General features: G+C 48.8%; 1 protein-coding gene across 2 annotated transcripts in view; it reads right to left on the bottom strand.

Annotated features, from left to right (window-relative positions):
• Positions 1 to 18,357, bottom strand: part of LOC144169442 (polycystin-1-like protein 1) — a 433,694-nt gene that overhangs the window by 197,698 nt on the left and 217,639 nt on the right. For both annotated transcript variants that reach the window (XM_077698599.1, XM_077698600.1), the window contains exon 4: positions 5,441 to 5,561. In XM_077698599.1, coding sequence (XP_077554725.1) covers positions 5,441 to 5,561 — 121 coding nt within the window. The remainder of the gene's footprint in view (positions 1 to 5,440; positions 5,562 to 18,357) is intronic.

Below are 18,357 nucleotides of genomic sequence, written 5' to 3'. Positions count from 1 at the left end.
CGTTTATTTTTTTTTTTTCTTCTTTCCACCGCGTGACAAAGTTGCTTCGGTCGTTCCCGGGTCCGTCTCATCACTCGTCTTCGAGAATCGATAAAGTGAAAACTCCGTCCGCCCCGGTTTCCTCTCCTGCGCTCGTAGGTTTAATCCGGCGGCATAATGACTCCGTCGCGTGTGCAAAGTTTATGTTAATCACGACTCGCGCGAGCAAACACACAAGACGGCCCGTGTCCTTTCTTCTTTATTCGCGCCTCCTCCGCGGCTACACGGCGTAATCACAGGGGACTCGATACGGGCCTGCAGTATTCTCCCAACGATTCTCTTGCCTCATTACACTCCTGTCATTGTTCTCTCTCTCTCTCCTGGGCCCGGGATTCTCTGGGCGAACGATTCTTATCTCAAATCTTCTGGCCCCGAGCATATACAACCGTTCAATCTTCGGCCGAGTGAGCGCTGCCAGGTCGATAGAATCGGCTCGGCAGCCGGGCTGTGCAAGGCACGGCCAGAAGACGCGAAGGGAAAACGGCGGCAGTGCAGCAGCAGCGTCCGCCGGGGCGGCGGCGTAATGCGGAGGGGGAAGGGAGGGGGAGGAGGGATGGGGATCATTGCGGACGGAGCGCAATTTAGATAGAGCGCATCGATCGGCAGGATGTGAACTATACGCGAGGGGCTATGCGAAGAAGGGGAGAACACTCGTGACCCTGCCTCTCCCCCTCCTCGCTTCAATTTCTCGCTCAACCTCGTTATTTGTGCCCTTACGACGGCGAAAGAGGGATGCTGCGTTGCTTCTGAAGCCCGATGTTCCAAACAGGGGCAACACACTGTAAACCGCCCAAGATTGGATGGTTTTGGCAGGGTGGCGAAAGCGGCCGGCACGCGCCGCCGTAACGTACACTGACCACTTTTGCGATAACAAAGCTGTACTGCTCTTTCGCAGTGTATCTTGGCACTCGTGCCGCTCGACGTGCGAGCGCAATGGGACTTACTAATGGGACTTACTAGTTTATGGCCCAAGGTCTTCAAAAGCATCGTGTACCGATGCGAAACGTCTTACAGATACAGTAAAATGCTCCTAACGACCCAGTTTGCTTCTTTTAGAAATAGATATCTTCTTTACTGAGATTAAAAATAATCAAGAAACGCATTTCGGTTGGTCCAGTTTTCACTAGATGGCAATAGCTGTCGAGCAAGCGAGAGTCTTATTTTTTATTTCCGTGCAGAAGTGACATATCTCTACAATAAGCAAACTACGCCGTCGTGAACATTTGCATGCGTCTGTAAAGCTTTTCGTATTGGTGCACGATGGCTTTTTTTTAAGTCCGTGGGTCATGAAGTGGAAAGTCCCATAGAAATGTTAACAGGTGAGTCCCCCTTAAAGGGACCCTGCAACACTCTTCGTGCAGTGCAAGTAAACCTGCGTGACGTTTAGATTAGATTTCCAGGAACACCCGAGCCAAACATTACACGTGCGCGTGAAGCGGTAAGCGCGCAAATCGCCGTGAAAGAGGCGGAAAAACCAACCGCGCTCTCTTCAATTCTCCTCATTATGCACCCCTGGCATGGCCTCTGCGAAGTCAATCGGGTCATGGCAGTCCTGGTTGTCCTATTGGCTGTCGCTGGTCAACTTCGCGGCTAAATTCTGGCATTTCCTGTGACGATCAGCCGTCGTCGGCGCTGTGTATGAACCTCTTCTATGTCTGAACCTGTCCGCATGCTTTTGGTGTTTCTTTTGTTTTGAGTGCGCGCGGAGTTTGAGTGACGAACTAAATATTCCACTTTCAAGGAGCCCACTCGACAACAAACGTTTATTGCTCCAAAAACGCCCTGCCAGCCTGAGCACTTGCTTGCGAGCAGGCCACCATGCCTGTTTTTTTGTGGCACCAGACCGGAAATAGACCCGTCCACGTTGCAGGGAAAAGGACGAAACTCCCCGGCCTGTGACATATCGAAGGCCGCCGTGCAGAACGCCGCGCGCCGCCCCCCTGTCCGGGAGAGAGCGAGCAGCTTTCGTCGCGTTGTCCGCGGTTGAGTTGAGAGGGAACATTTATGCGCGATTTTTCATCGCGCGTAGTTTCGGTGATAGTGAACGGATTTTCATAATTCTTGCGCGGGAGGAGATTGCTGGGGCAATAGACTTGACAACAAAATACATTCCGAGTAGTCGATGGTAAGTGTTGCAGGGTCCGTTTAAGGGGGCCTGATGGTATTACTTCAGGGAGGGGGGGGGGGGGGGGGCGAATACACGTGGGGAAAACAATGAATCAGTACAAGAGAAATACAACTGTGGATCAAGAAAATAACAGTGACTAGCATGCATCAGTCAACAAAACGAACAAGGAAAGGATATAAGAAATATTTGTCGTGCAACTTTAACTACATCCGGTGTAAGTTCAGTGATATAGCCAGTGAGGGCGACACCTGTCTTCTCGTTCTCGCGATTTTCTACCTTATTTTAGAAACGCTACGCATAAGAGAGGTATATTCGTGCATTATGTGAGCTAATCTACCGATCTAGAGAAAGTTGTATTTTGACAGCAGTGTCCCTTTAAAGATATTACAGCAAATTTCTATGTTACCTTGCGTTTCTCCGCCAAAAATACCATTCCTGCCGTGGTGAGCAACGACGTTTTCTGGACTGTCTCACACAGCACTGGTGCGCGATGTACTCGCAGAAATAAGCTACAGCTACTAACTACGCCATATCCGTATCGTATTGGAAACGGGACAAATTTCAAGGCAATATTTGGGAGCGGGACAGTTCGATTCTGCGAAGCATAAGACACCATACGCTTCGCATTCTTATGTACCAAGCGTACGAACTGTGAGCTTGGAGCGGTGGAAAGTGGGTGGTGGCAAGTCAGATGGTAAGTTGGAGAGGAAACTGGGGTGGCCGGTCGAGTCCTGCATCAGCAAGTGACAAAAGCGGTTTGGAAAAAAAAAAAGTGACGAATTGGTCTTTAACGCGCCCTACTCTGCGTTAAAATGTGAAGGGAGGAAAATTCCGGGACCTCAATCGAAGCAACGACAGAGGACGCTGTATCTCCAAGCAATAGTATTTCCTCTAAGGACATGTGAAAAGAAAAAAGAATGAGGCGACAACAAAAAAAGAATGCTGCAAGGAGCCCGACGCAGAGAAGCGCGAAAAACAAAGAAGCGGGAAAGAGAAGAGTGCGCGAGAAAGCTGCGGCCAGCCAATTATTGTGCGCCCAAATTGGCGAGAAAACCCCCTTGAGCCAGTGCGGCAGATACAATCGGGGGATATCGGGCGTGGGGGGAGGCCGGCCAGGCCGCGCGGTCAACACAGCTCATCTAGCTGCTTCCGCAGTCCTCCCAGGACCGGCAGCCCGTAATTGGCCCGGCCTGTGCTGATCGCGCGGGTTCCATGGGCCCTTTCGCCCCAAGTTGCGCCCCGCACGGTGTTCCACAAGTGTTTTGACTATCTGGCACCGCAAGGGGGAATTCCCCATGCTCCTCTTTTTTTTTTCTTCTCTCGTTTGGATTCTTTGGGATTCCGAGCATTCTACCGGACTGCATTTTGGACATTCCATGCACTTGCAAGCTCTATATGTTCGTACGCTGTTTGTTAGCCCAAAGGAGTGCATCTTAGATAGATGGATAGTCAGTTCCTGTTCTTTACGAACCTGCTAATGAACGAAATCGACTCATTTCCTTTTTTTTTAAAACCAAACGCCCAGTGCCCCATAATGGCGTTACGCTAGTACTCTTTAAGCTGACTCTATTCTAGTAATCGCGCCATCCGATGGCCGCAGGGGGCTCAGCGAAGTGTGCTCTCTCAAAACCACGGATCGAGTCCTTCGAGCTGAGAAACTAGATAGAGCATGTAACGTTGTTGTTGTGTTTGTTGCTTACAGAATGGCTTTATTCTGTTTCCGTGACAGTTTTCGTCGTCTGACTGAAAGACGCCACGAAGCGGCAATGCAGAGAGGCGAGGGGAAAATAAAGGTCACGGCGGGGGGAATTCACATTCCATATCCCGTTGGGGCCCATTTGCGGGGTCGGAGAGACATGAGGTGTTCACGAGCTTTAACACCGAGGGAAAGGGAAAGCTGTGTGACTTGTCGCGCCCGGTCTGCAGCAACGGAAATGTTCGTTTTGCGTCTGAAGGAGTGTTGCGTCGGTGTCCCTCTACTAAGCGAAATTTTCTGCTTCGAAAAGCCATAAAAGCATCTCCTCACCCAAGGAGAACAGGAATAACGCCGTCATTTAAGCGCCTAAAAAACATGCCCATGCCACACTGCTCAGAGGGGTGATAAAGTGGCTACCCGAGAACTGAGACAACAATTTCATGATTTTTGCATGTTTTAGGGGCGACGCCCCTTAGGAGATCGGACTGTCGGCGTCTCCTGCCGTCGTCGCCGTTTCATGTAGTCACGGTAGTAAAACACCGGGACACTCGTTTTCCAACGCCTCGCGCTAGAACGTTTATCTGCGTGGGAACTAACGCGTACGTCAAGCGGCAGTAACGTCTGTGTGCTTGTTTATTTATAAATACTGCAATCCCTGTTCAAGGATTTTCGCAGAGTGCGTTACAAGGCAAACAAGAACATTTCACACAAGCAACCTATAAAGCAAGCCAGTATATAAAGACACAAAAATATTCACCACAACTGCAAACAGAATGAAGCACTTACATTCCACAGTGCAAAATTAAAACATATACGGGGTTAAACAGCTTAGTAGACATGTATATTTATACACTCTTGTTGAAACTAGAAAATAGTGCTAAGGATGGCGGCATAACTTCGGTGTTGGTTAGTTTCTTCCAATAATTTGTAGTTCGCGGTAAGAATAAGTATTTAAATCAGTTGTTACGGGTTGCATAGGGCGTCATTGTGCGGTGATGCTTTTGTCGAGTAGCGTATCCGGACGAAACTGTGAGGAGTTCTGTAAGGACTGTCTAGTACTGTCCCTTTGTTGTTAGTTTATATATAATTATTAGTCTGTTTAAACTATAAATATTAGCCTGTTTAAACGGCTCCTTTCTGTTAGTGTTGGTAGATTTGTTAATCGGATAAAGCACAGCAGCAACGAACAAAACGTTACTACTGCCCTGAAAAAAAGAAATGAGAATACTTTTACTGCAAGACTCCCAAAAATGTAACCGACCTTTTCCCAGAAATTAATTTGCCTATCCGCCCCGATAAGCGCGTCGGGGTGCACGCCGCGCCTTGGTTTCTCCAGAACGTCGCTGACAAGCACCCTGCAGCACCCTGCATCACCGAGCGCACACAAAAGAAAGTGGAGATGCTAATGCGTCCCCTGTTGGGCGCCGTGGTGCGACAATTCCTACTCCTTCTCACTCGTCCTCCGCCCAAAACGTTTTTCAGCACTCATTATGGGCGCCCAAGCCTCTCCACCTTCACCAGCGGAGTCGCGGAAGGGGCGCTAGTGTAGCTAGAACCTGCAGGACGCTAGAACTCACCCGGCTGTCAGGCGTCGTCGGGAAGCTGGTGTTTCCGATGCTCCAGCGGAAAAGGAATCCCAATAGCTTCACCGGCCCGGTTCCGTCGATCCGGGCCTCCCACCAGTATTGCTTCCCGGACCTTCAAAGCACACAAGAAAGAAAGTACAATACACTTTTGCCATCTGTTTTTTTTTTACTCAAGAGCTTTGATATAACGAACGCAGAGAAAAGAGCTAAGCGAGCCTTAAAGGTCTCTCTCACGTCAAGGCCACGTTGACGTAGTACTTTTATAGCTCAGTGGAAGAAAACAAAAGTAAGTTTATTTCTAAAAATGAAGTGAGCCTATTTTATGTACAACGTCAGTGCTTTTAAAACGGAAACGTACAACTAGTAGACAGCAGTGAAAAATTGTAGGGTGTAGTTGTACGGACTTAAACTAAAATAGACAGCACGCGTGTGATTAGAAGCTGCTCAATAAACGGTGCAAGCTTATTTCCCCTCCTAGTCGAACTCTCGTTTGATTTTATGTTGCCCGTTCCCTCGAGACAATTTTGCAACGATTCGTATCGCAAATCTAAGACAAACTTTCGATAACTCCCACACACACACAAAAAAACATTAAAGGAATCATGCGGCACGTGACAGCACTTGGGACATGCACAATAACTCCTAAGCAGGCTACGTATATATAGGCAAGAAAGCAATAACGAACTGGCATCCCGCTCAGTGCATCTTTGAGTTCACTGAAGCCACTTTAAAAAGGCAAACCTTGTCGGTAAAGAATACAAACGTTGCAAATGAAGCCTGCGGCGCACTGTACAGCGTTGTTGCCAGGGAAAGCGACATATTGCGGAAACTCCGTTGCTGCCGCGAATCGTCAAATGGGTAAGAAAGAAACAAAAAGCTGCGAAATTTTCAGAAAAAAAGTGCAGTAAATCGTTGCCCCTCGTGCCAATATCACTCTTTCCCAACATTTAAGTTTTTCATGCACTCTCAAGCACGCCGAAACGTTTATTGCACCCTTGTCCTTGAACTAGACGAAATGCGAACGAACGACGCGAGGCAGATATCGAAACGCGGCTACAGCCGAGGAAAGAAAGGGTGAGTGAGAACCGCAACGCAGAAGATTAGCAGTCGACGGTCTCAGACGGTTTGTCGTCATCAGCTCTACGTTGGAAGCGACGCTGGAAACGTTAGCGTGCAAGCTGCCGGAGTGCCGGAATCACAAGCGGTGCAGGGAAAGCGAGAAAGAGGGGTAGAGAGATATCAAGGAGCAAGAAGACTGCAGGAAATTCCGACAAACTGCCGAGGGTGAGGGAATGGCGTGGAGAATGGTAAGATGATCAGAGGGAAGAGTACCTTCAGAGAGAGAGAGAGAGAGAGAGAGAGAGAGAGAGAGAGAGAGAGAGAGAGAGAGGGGGTTGAAGCAACTCGCCGCTACCACACGGCTTTGAAGGCAGCCAGCCAGAATTTCGCCCACTGTCTCTTAGAGCGGAACTGCGGGGACGGTAGAATTGCGAGGCGGGAGGCCCAAATACGCGCCAACAACTGCTCGACAGCGAACGAGGCAGGCCCCACTGCCAGCGGACGGCCAAAAAGAGGATGAAAAGGGAGTAGAGCGAAGAGCCTCGCTTGCGGTGAAACCCTCAAACAGAGCCCTTCCCCCCAATAGCCATCGGGCGCCATTCGGCTCCGGCGAGGCGCTTGTCTTGCCTTATTTTCCATTACCCTTGATTAAAGCCAACGTGCCTTAGGAACCTTTCTTCCCCCAAGGCGGAGGAGCCGCCTCTGCACGCCCCATTGACGCCCGCACTGCCGCCTCTGGCTACTCGACTTCCCCCCTCGTTCCTGCTCTATTTCTCCTCCCGCGAAACCGCGCGCCGCCGCTCCCTAATCTTGGTAGAGTCCTTTGATGGAGTCGCCCCCTCGGTGGCCGCGGCGTCGGCCGGTTCGCCTATTGTCGACGGCGCCCCGTTGCCCCGACCGTTCCAACAACTGGCTAGCTCTGCCCACTCGCTCACCGCCCTCTTCGCATTTTCTTTATTAGATTCCCCGACCACGAACCGTCCGTCTGACTGCCAGTGCTGTTGCCAACGCATTTCCCTCTGTCCTGTCGCTCATGCTCTGTCTTCATCCGTCGTACTTTGTTCTCTCTCTCTCTCTCTCTCTCTCTCTCTCTCTCTCTCTCTCTCTCTCTCTCTCTCTCTCTCTCTCTCTCTCTCTCTCTCTCTCTCTCTCTCTCTCTCTCTCTCTCTCTCTCTCTCTCTCTCTCTCTCTCTACTTTCGGCTACACATGAATAGATATGATTAAAAGCAAACCTCTTCCCAACAGGCGAGCGCACCCGTCAATACTTTCTCGCTGTCCCATCAGCCCACACACATCTACGCATTCATGACACCGCGAAGCGTTCGCTTCTCCTGCCCTGTCATTCTTCCTTCGAAGCTAGCTTTACGCATAGCTAGCTTGTCATGCGGGAGTGCCCACCCGACGGGAATGTAGCACGTTCAAGTTGGGCTACTTCAAGCGCTACCCTTTCAAGCTGTCGAAAAAAAAGCGAGACAGAAAACAAGCGATAAACAACGTTTCAGCGTATCCGCAATATCGTGATCTCCGCTATGCATAACCGACCGCGGCTTTCAATCACATCATTCTCCGGATACAAAATATATTTCGACACGTTCGTGTTACGTGTTACTCAATACAGTGCTCAGGCTTCCCTAGCTGCCAGTTTCGGCTCCAAGAAGTAGCGGCACCGAGTTTGGTGGGCAACATTTTTTTTCGTGATCTTTTTTCCTTCATTTCTGGTGGCGATGATTGCGAGCGTAGCGAAACCAGTTAGCCTAGGAGCTGTGGAGTTAGGCGAGCGTTCAACGGCGTAATCGCCGCATGAACGTTCCGGAAGCCACACGCCCTAATGGATAGTTCCGCACTTGAGCCCGTTCGGTCCTGAGTCGCTTCTGCACGTCCATGATAGATGCTTTTAATCGTTGGTCCGACCGAAAGCCCGGCTAATCCACGGCGGCGGTTCGGGCGAAAATAACCGGCCTCGTCAGGCCAAAAGGCAGGCTTTGGCGGCGACGGCAGTGGGCTTCCTGCGCGGTAATGTATTCATAACGAGAAGGGCGCGAAACGTGCCGTTTTTCCCACATCAAAGGGGATCAGACGCACTCCTCTCCAGCACTGAGCGCGTCCCGTCATTGTAGAGCTCGTCAACGACGAACAAACGCGAACCATAGAGTTTCATACTAATACACTAGAGGGAAATCTGGCGCCACTGTCTAGGGGAGCCGTGCTTCAGCGAGCGTTCCGTCATGCACCGGGCAGACACGCTCCGCTTGTCCTTGGCATGGCTCATGAACAGGCTGTAAAGTCGGCTCTGGCTGCAAAACAGCAACAATATTACTGTACAAGGTTCATCAAATAGGTTTTGTTATTGTAAAATTGAACCCCCAAAAAGATTAATTTGTGAGTCATTATTTAGAAGCTTCATGCACGATGAACACGTAAAAAATGTTAGCCTTTTTTGTTGATTTTGGCTTCGAGACAAAAAAGAAGCCATATGGCTTGCTAAGCCAAGTAGGCGAGGAACGCCGCTAGCGGCAATGGCGCCGCCCACGGCGGCCCGCGACTAAAGTGACAGATTTCCCTCTAGTATATATATATATATATATATATATATATATATATATATATATATATATATATATATATATATATATATATATATATATATATATATATATATATATATATATATATATATATATATATTAGAATGAAACTCTACGACGCGAACGAATGTACGCGCTGCAGTCAGCGCTGCTGCCGCTTCGAGGCAGCGCTCAGTATCGGAAGACAACTGAACTTTTGCCTAAATAACCTCGGAGCATAATTAAACTTTCGCAAGTAGTCAGCTTCCTCCCGGAAGAGGGAGGGAAATCTACGACAAGGCGCGCCTAAATTATCCCCCACACTCAACCATGCCAGCAAAGCGAGTCATGCACCTGTCTCTTGTCTCCTTACAAAAACCTCAACTCCCCGTTTCGCTATTCTGCCTTTCTCTCCTTCTCTCTCTCGCACCCGCTCCGAAGAACAGCTAGAGCGGAGACTGAATTTTCCTACTCTCTTCAGAAGTTCATTCGCGCGTCGCGGTTAGAACAAAAAAAAAAAAAAGAAAGGTGGCGAGAGGGAGGCATGTACAGAAGAAAGGAGGGCAGGCGAAGGGGTCGCCTTTGTCTCCCTAAACTCCCCGCATCCATCATGCCTACAATCCAGTTTGCATAACAATGGCACGCTACGGACGGTAAGAACGGCTAGAGAGAGAGTTCCAAATTATTAAACGGGGCCACCGTCAACGAATGCAGGGCCCCTCGTGCACGGGCGGGGGCGAGGTAGGGCAAGCGTCTGCGTACGATGGGCTCTTCAGTGCGGCTTCCTGTTACGCCGAGTGTGGCTTTCCGCTGCGATCGCCGCGGCGCGATTGGTCTATAGTGCACGCGACGGGAAGCGCGGGGAATGATCGAGGCCTCCTTTCGCCCCCCGGTTTGAAAGTTTAATTCCGATCTAAACGTTCCGCGCCCAAATTCATCATCCCCGCTACGGCGATCCGTGTGCACTCGAGGCAACACGCGCAGGGAGTGAACGCTCGTGAATGCGATCAATTGAGATGGACGGGAGAACATCCATTTTAGGAAACCCGATGTTACGTTTTTTTCGGTTTAATGAAGTTTCTAAATTAACGAAATAACTTTCAGCAGCCGCTGAATTCGTTAAATTAAGATGTAACTCTCAGTGAACTCGCGTAAAGACGCAGAAAACGGCTCGTTCCTCGCAGCGTCGATCTTACATTCAGGCTCAGCCAAGGACAAGCCAACCGCCTCGTGCGGCTGCGACGTGAAAGCATCCCCGTGCTCGTTCGTTCCAATGGTAGGGGTGCGGAGTAGGGATAGGCGTAAGGCGCGCGCCATCATAAAACGAGACAAGAAAGCGCTGGCCGCATCCAAGTTGACTGAGCATTCGCGCCTACAGCACCGACTGCGCCCCACAGCGTCTGTGCTTTGCCTTACGGCGAAATTAGCGCATTCTGTGCACGCTTTCGGCGCGGAAACCGAGCTACCGCTCGACAAACTTACTTGAACCCTTTGGACCATGGTGTACTTTATTGGGAACATTGTCCAAAATTCTCCTAGCACATCGAGAACAAAATGCCTCTTGCGATAGATATCACCATTCTTCGCTTTTTTCTACAGCTGAACGCTAAAAAATATGGTGCCATGGTGAAGATCAGCCTAACGGCTGTGTGACCGCAAGGACCAGAGTCCTAGTTCGACGACATGGCTGTAAATCTAAAACCACTTGCACTATCACCTTTGTATGTGGGCTCAGTGCTTTCTAAACTTAAAAAAAAAAACAAGCAAAACATTCTTCTGCTGCAATCCTAATCCTAGGAAACAGAAAAGCACTGTCTCGGACGCACATGAGCTGACCTAAGCACTGCTGCACTCTGTGAATTTCGATTTCCCAGATAAGCTGCTTTCCGCATTCAGTTTTTATGGGCTCTCCTAGTGGTGCTCTTCGCCGCTTTCATTTTTAACTTAATTCGTAGTTGGGATGTTTTTTTTTTTTTACACACACGTTAGCTATTACGAATAAGAGATCACGGCGCTGCCCCGTTGCTTCATCTATTTTTTAAGATAGTACATTTTTCTTTATGAAAGTTACGTAGAATCGCGATTTCAAAAAAAAAAAAGGAACTTAACGACAAAAAAAGGGAGAGCCATTACTGGATGTTTTTTTTCTCCGTATAATGAGTTATTTTCAACGCATGCAGCAAAATAGAGCATATGGAGAGGAAAAAAATGGGAAGAAAAGAAATTAGTTGATGTGCGTTTCGCTTAGGCACACTGACTCCAAACGAGCAAGCTCCTTGCCTACATGAAAGATGCTAAATTAAGGAAAAACGAAAATTAAAAGAGCGAAATAAAAGGAAGAACGGCTCACGCGAGAAAAAAGTTCGACAAGCACACACATCAGCTTGTGATTACTATACAGCGACAGATAAAGCAACTAAAAGCACTGCACAAAGACCGTATGCCGACTTCAGAGCCGCCGAATACACGCGCAACCCTTGGCACGGCTATAATATTCTATCCACGACCGGGGGCAAGTATATGCATGCAGTGAAAGCGGGAAATACAAAATAGAATCCCGAGTATTCTACCGGTTCGCTGTAGCGGGGAATGTCGTCGAACATCGCGCTCACTGACGCGTACGAGCCCGATTCGAGGCTGCTGCTGCTGCCGCCGACGTTGCTTCGGAAGGTGCTCACTGCGAGCAAAAAGGGAGAAAAAAAAAAAAAAATCGCGCCGAGTCAGCGCTGCGGGAGAGTGAGCGCGCTGCGTCTCAATAGTTCCGTGCAGCAGGCAAGAGGCACAGAATGGGAATCGGGCCCCGCTTGTACTGGCGTGCCGTAAAATAGTACTGCGTCCGGTTATGGACGGGGCGTTTCGACAAGGCAATCTTGGAGGAGTTCGGGGAACGCGAATGCAGAAATTGACCTGCGCCACTAAAGCGATGAATTTGAAGTACGCATAAACTCTACAACCAATACATAGGCTTAATATTTCTAGCGCCGACAATGCACCCGAGAACGTGAGGCGAGAGTTCGTCGCCCAGACACCTATCATTCGAACGAGTATACCAGTTGGTTGCAGTTGTACCTGAAGGACAGAAAATGGCTGTCTTGTTGATGCAAATAACCCGTCGTGCAAAATTCCCAAAACCCATCACACACCCCGCACATACATGTCACCAGCCTACGCCAAAGCCAAACGCGTCCACACCCGACAAGAACAGAAACAAATTGGAGGCCCGAATTTAGCAGCCCCCGCCAATGCGCAACCAAAACGCCACGAGTAAGCGCACATATGATTTGCTCGCACCCAACAAGCTGTTACCCGCCCGAAACAACGTCCGGATGGGCCCTAACCCCCCTCCCATAGCATAGTCCGAGAAGCGGCCGGCGATGTTGCCATGCGACAAAACGTGAATACATCCCGCGTCAACACGCAAGGCACTCCATAACGCCTCACTCCCTCCTCCCGCTTTACGCCTCGGTCTTGCGACTGTTCGCTGGAAAATTCGCCATTTTCAAGAAGTGGTGCGACCTTACTTTAGACCCAAACAATCCGCAGGATGACGCGGTTTTGGGAGGCCTAAAGAGCACTGCGTATGAAGGATAACTATAAGACGTGCTACTACCTAAAATTCGCGCAATATCAACAGTATGCGCGAACGCGAACTATGTGTGGTACGCCTCTCCGCCGCTAGATGAAACGATTTATCTGCCTCGAAGAAGTGTGCCAACAGCCGTGGGCCTGAGAGGTAACGTTGCTCTGTTCACCGTAATTTTGCTGGGATAAAAGTATCAGTGAATTGTAGCATTTCATATCAACCGGGGTATGACGGACTCAAGCAAGAAGCCAATAAAACAAGTTATTTCAAATTTTGTAACAAAGCGGCAGCAAAAACCAATGGTATACGCGACAGCATGCTTCCGTGGGTAATGCCGTGAGCCGGAGGAAGACGTTTCTGCGATACAAACGCTTATAAGGCAGCCGAACGTCCTTCGACGACGATCAGCGCTATGAGAACATTTTCACTGAAGTAATTCAATGAAGAACTTCGCGAGGGGACACCCTTGCAAATGACGGGCTAGGGCATAGTGCGGGCAGTACCGCTCCTTCTGTTGAGACGTTTTGACCATGAGACGAATTTCGGCCAAATTTCACTCGCACACATCACTCGCTATCGAAAAGTTCCCGACTTCCAAAAAAAAAAAAAAAGAAAAACACACCCAACTGATTCCGTTCGTCTCATGTAGTCACGGTACTAAAACACCGGGAAACTCGTTTACGCCTCGCGCTAGAACGTAACGCGTACTAAAAAAAAAAAAAAAACACCGGGGCACTCGTTTACGCCACGCGCTGGAGCGCTTCGTAACGCGTACAAAAATAACACCGGCACACTCGTTTACGCCTCGCGCTAGAGAGCTTCGTGCTTCAAAGACGAAAGACTTTTACAGCAAAGCTGTATACCTGTACCATCCAACGGCTTCATTTCCGTTGGGAAAAACGCCAAGGCGCCACGAATACACTTATACACTGCATGCGTCGCCCCTACCCCGGTTTCACGCTAGTGGAGATGGCCCGGGATTTTTCCCTTCGTAACCAACCTTCTCTTTGAAAGTCGCCTTTCTTACGAATCGCAGAGACGTGCACAAACAGTACGAGGAGGCCCACATTTCGCACCTTCCGGTGCCGTCTTCCTTTGCTGGTTACAGCCCTCGGCAACTCTCGGACCAGAGAGACTGTCACTGCACGCAACTTTCCAGAGAGAAAGGTTTACGTGGCGCTAGCAGGCGCGCGAGTTGCCTCAAGCACGAGTGAAACTACGTAAATAGAAGCGACAGAAAGCGCTGCCTAAAATAAGCGCAAACATAAAAATGAGGTGCGGGTAAGGGAAAGAGATGGAAAGCTAGAAGTTGATTCACTGAAAGACCTAGGGCGCTGCAAAAAGCTGCCGGAGGGGTTGGAACAGGTGAATCGCGAGACCCTTTCCAACGCTGCTGCTTTTTTGCAGCTATAATTCTCGACCTGCGCAGGTCCCCCGGACAAACGCGCAAAAAATAGACTGAAGCAAGCAGCCCAAAGAACCGAGCAAAATTCGGAGACAGGGCCAAGAACAAGGAGTGCGCCGGGCGGAAACTATAAAGCAGCCGACTGAAGAAGGTGAAGTGCATGAAACACGGGGCGAGAGAGAGCGAGAAATACTATTTTTTCGCCAATTCCTCACTTCCCGGACGTATCCGTATATTTTTACATTGATTTCACCTCGATCCACGTTCGCGCCGACGACAGCGATTTTTTCCTTTTCTCTATTTCGCACGCGATCGCTCTTCGAACCTTAGCTATGCCATTCCCGCCTTTATTGTTTCCGATCCTGCAGCTACATCACCCCTCCACGTTTTCTTTCCTTTGCTGACACTCTCTGAATACCCTTCGAGCTTACACGCTGTGCAGTCGATTGGCAATTCTCAGCTTTTCAATACGAGGGTACCAGACTTATAGAAAATCGTGTATTCTTCCACCAGAACACAATCTTATAGGTTTGAAAGCTATATATAATATATATATATATATATATATATATATATATATATATATATATATATATATATATATATATATATATAATCAGCACAGCGAGCTGTGCAAATCGAACGCGCCATTCGAAGCGGCGCTATGGCGCTTCAGAACTAACAGCGGAGCTGACGGTTCGCAAGACAATAAATAACCCCATGAGTCGCGATTTCGTCGCACGTTAAAGACACCCGGGTGGAGCACATAATAGAGAGTTTTAGCATAGCGTTACCATGTTTATAATACCGTATAACGCGTTTGCGGGGGTCTACAGCGCATGCGCGAGGCTTCACCGTAGCCAGCGAGCTTCCTGAGCAGACGAAGTGTACCCTCGCGTATTGATTACAGCCTATGCACTGCGTTCGGCGCTTGATGATTGGTACAGCCCATAAAAGTAATTGTAGTTGATGTTATGTGCTATGCCTCGCCCGCCTCAAATAGTTCAGATACGTTTTCGAGCTAGCAAAGTGCTTTTACTTCTCAAAAATTGTGCTCCGCAGGGTAGTGCAGGCTATTCAGTAATCACATCGCTATATTTTACTCATTTCTTGCCGAAATATTTAGCACGGGCGTAAATTCTGTTTACCATGATTCCAACTGTACTAACTAGATGGCGCCACCAACATCTTTTCTTTTTTAAAGCTCTACAGGCGATGGCTACAGTATTTTCAAAACAACTAATGTTATTGTGAACGCTTCATCAAGCTACTTTGAAGGGGTCCTGAAAGGCGTTTTGAGAACACTGAATGAACAAGCGCAATAGACTGGGTGGTGAACGTAATCTGCGCAAAGTAGAAGATTTTTACGTGCAGCGGAAAACTCACATTTTGTTGCAAAGTTTCCTGCGTGTTTTTGGGCTTTGATATCTACCGGCACGTACGTCATCGATTCTCCCACGTGCGTCACAAAGCAGAAATCTTGCAATTGGACGGATTTTTCTCGCACTTCCGGCGAACAGAAGCGTCGTCTGCTCAGCGTCGACGGGTCGCGGCGCTGCTTTCGGTTCATTAGCGCTTCCTGCAGCTCGCTTAAGGCTGTCATGTTCGTCCATGTTTATCTTTTTAAAGACGATAGTCTTTCTTGGGCTACTTAAACGCAGAAATTTTGGTCTGTCTGTCTGTCTGTCTGTCTGTCTGTGACTCGATTCAGCCACCCGGCCGAAGTGAAACAGAAATTGCGCAATCGTCTTATATACCCACAGCCAAATCTAAACGCCTAAGTCCGGTGTTTATGCTCATACTTGTCAACATTGTTGAAAAGAACAGGACATCACGCAAATGTAAGGCAAGAAATCAATACATAAGTGATATTTCCAGTGTTCCTTTATTTAAAAAATTATGGATGCTTGGTTTTTGCGATAGCAAATGAAATACTAACTACATCAACTGCGGAAACCGTCGCCTGCTGTTGCCCGCGCTACTATAGCTCCTGACGGCATTTAAGAAATCAAACCGCAACAGCAACGATAGGTTCCACTAGATAGGTTCCACGTTCGGCTTCAAACGCTCGTGGAGTAGGGAAACGTGGTTCTATAAACGTTGTAGTAGGGTGCCTCGATTCACGCGCGTCTCCGCCGTGCGGGTGCGCTGGCATCGAGGCACCCGGCTTGGAGCACTGGAACGCGGTAAATTTATTTATTCTATTACCACGCTTCCAGTTAGGCCACATTGGCTACACCGACACGACGACGACAAGACGGCGACGCCGGCTTCCGAGTTGGCTGACAGCATGGACACACGACGTCGATGGTTTAGCGACGGTTGATCGCTTTAACAAAATTCCAGAAGGCGGTGATTACTAGAACACTTATTTATTTGAAAATGTGAATACCCACGCATCGGCAAAACCTCTTTCAGGGCCCCTTTAAATGAAAGCAGCTTGGTATGAGCAACAAAATTATGCGTGATTTGCTATAAGACCAATTCATCAGATGTCGCTACCTGCACCCGGGCGGCCAGAATACGCAAACCACAAACGGCGTGCTAAACAGTGTTTTGCCGTTTTCAGCGGTAAACGGAAACTCAGGATTCCGGTAACACGACAAACGGTAACGATATATATCCGCTCTACGGCCCCTCGTAGTCCGGAGACTGGCCGTAGTCCGGAGACTGGCTAGAAACCGCGCTACAGTGACGTTTGTCGCTAGTCAAAACACTTTCATTCCGGGCAGACCAATATTTATTTCGATCGCCCCTGGCGGTGTATTGTTCCTGTCGCTCGCTTAAAAAACTTTTATCTAAGGCGTGTTCAGCACGCCAGTTTGCAGAGCTCTACTTCCTATCGACTTTCACTACGCTAAGTGCGTTCAGGTTGCTCTCATAACTCCAGAAACGACGGTGTTTGACTTCGATCTCAGAACCCCAACGCCGGGCGCATCGAGCGGGGGGTGGTTTCCGCGTACCGTATGCTAAAGCGCTTTCCGCGCAGCGCTGACAAAGAAGCGTTTTTCACGCATGCACGCACGCACACCCGCCCTTGCACACACACACGTACGCACACACATCGTGCGTGTGTGCGCGTGCGCGCGTACCGAATACAGGCTGTGAGCAAGCAGACATCACCGGAAAGAAAGAGAGACAATGCAGGGAAAAAGGGATTTGAAGAACGAAAGATGGGAAAGTGATGCGTGCACTGCTTCTGCGCAACAACAGCCAGTTTTCCCATTGGAAATCGATGGCCGAGAAAATATGGCAACCATTCGCAACAACAACGCCCCCCCTTCCCCTTCTATTTCCTCCCTTCTCTTGTGTTTCGCCCGTGTCCGTCTGGTTTTCACGTGTAACTTCTTCGGCAGCACCTGCTTGGTCGCCCCGAAGAAACTGTCTGCAAGTCTTTCGCTTGGAGCGCGCCCCCGCCCGCAAACGATTTCTGACACTCCACCGTCCATTCGATTTCTTTTACCAGCCGTTGCGCAATACTAGGGCTCTTGCGAACGCTCGAAAAATCGCTAAATAGCAAAAAAAAAAAAAAACGATGAAGAAGGGACGCCCGACATGGTGCAAGGCGTCGTTGTCGGTGTAGGCCGGAAGAATGATTGCTGCCTCCCTCCGACGTCACTTGTGCCTCTGCTCTGGCGAGGCGAGACGCGGGTTTATTTAGTATTCGATTTAGAGTAAGCGCTTCAGACTTGTAGCTCTGTGGGCCTTGCTTACGAGTAGCGAAATGGTAGAAGGACGTGTTTCTGATGTCATTGTTGTTATTCCTCGCCGATGATACGGCCGCATCAATGCGAGAACAAAATTATGCCCTTATCGCGAGATGGCAAGGGCCATTACGCCCTGAGCACAGCTAATGCGGGAGAAAATGCGGATTCCAGACCTGCACTTCATGCCATAAAAAAAAACAGAAAGAAGAGTTTCCCCTTCCCTCATGACCGATTTATTTATCACTCCTTATTCAAATATAACCCAAACATTCATTGGTATTATCTAAGCACAGAGTTCATTCGCGCTGACTAAATAGATCAGGAGGGAAATAAACAAAACACAAATAGAAAAAAAAGATAACAGAAAGAAGATAAAATGAAGATAAAGAATAAAAGTAAACAAAGAAAAGAGAAAAGAAGAGAACTACAAGTTACACTGCTGTCAACTACTGACCCCGACCTTTACATGGGCAGATCATGGTAGGAGTGCAAACATCGCACCTCGTGATTACACAGTGAGCACAAATGAGTAGAAAAAAAATTTGGTAGGGACACTTAAGACTGCTTTCATGTACTGGTGCCAAAGCAT

The sequence above is a fragment of the Haemaphysalis longicornis genome, unplaced genomic scaffold, assembly GCF_048455015.1.
Source record: "Haemaphysalis longicornis isolate Haplotype H1 unplaced genomic scaffold, Haemaphysalis longicornis Haplotype H1 scaffold_2, whole genome shotgun sequence".
Lineage (NCBI taxonomy): Eukaryota > Metazoa > Arthropoda > Arachnida > Ixodida > Ixodidae > Haemaphysalis > Haemaphysalis longicornis.
The sequence above is the reverse complement of the archived record's forward strand: the minus strand, read 5'-3'. Positions and strand labels throughout refer to the sequence as shown.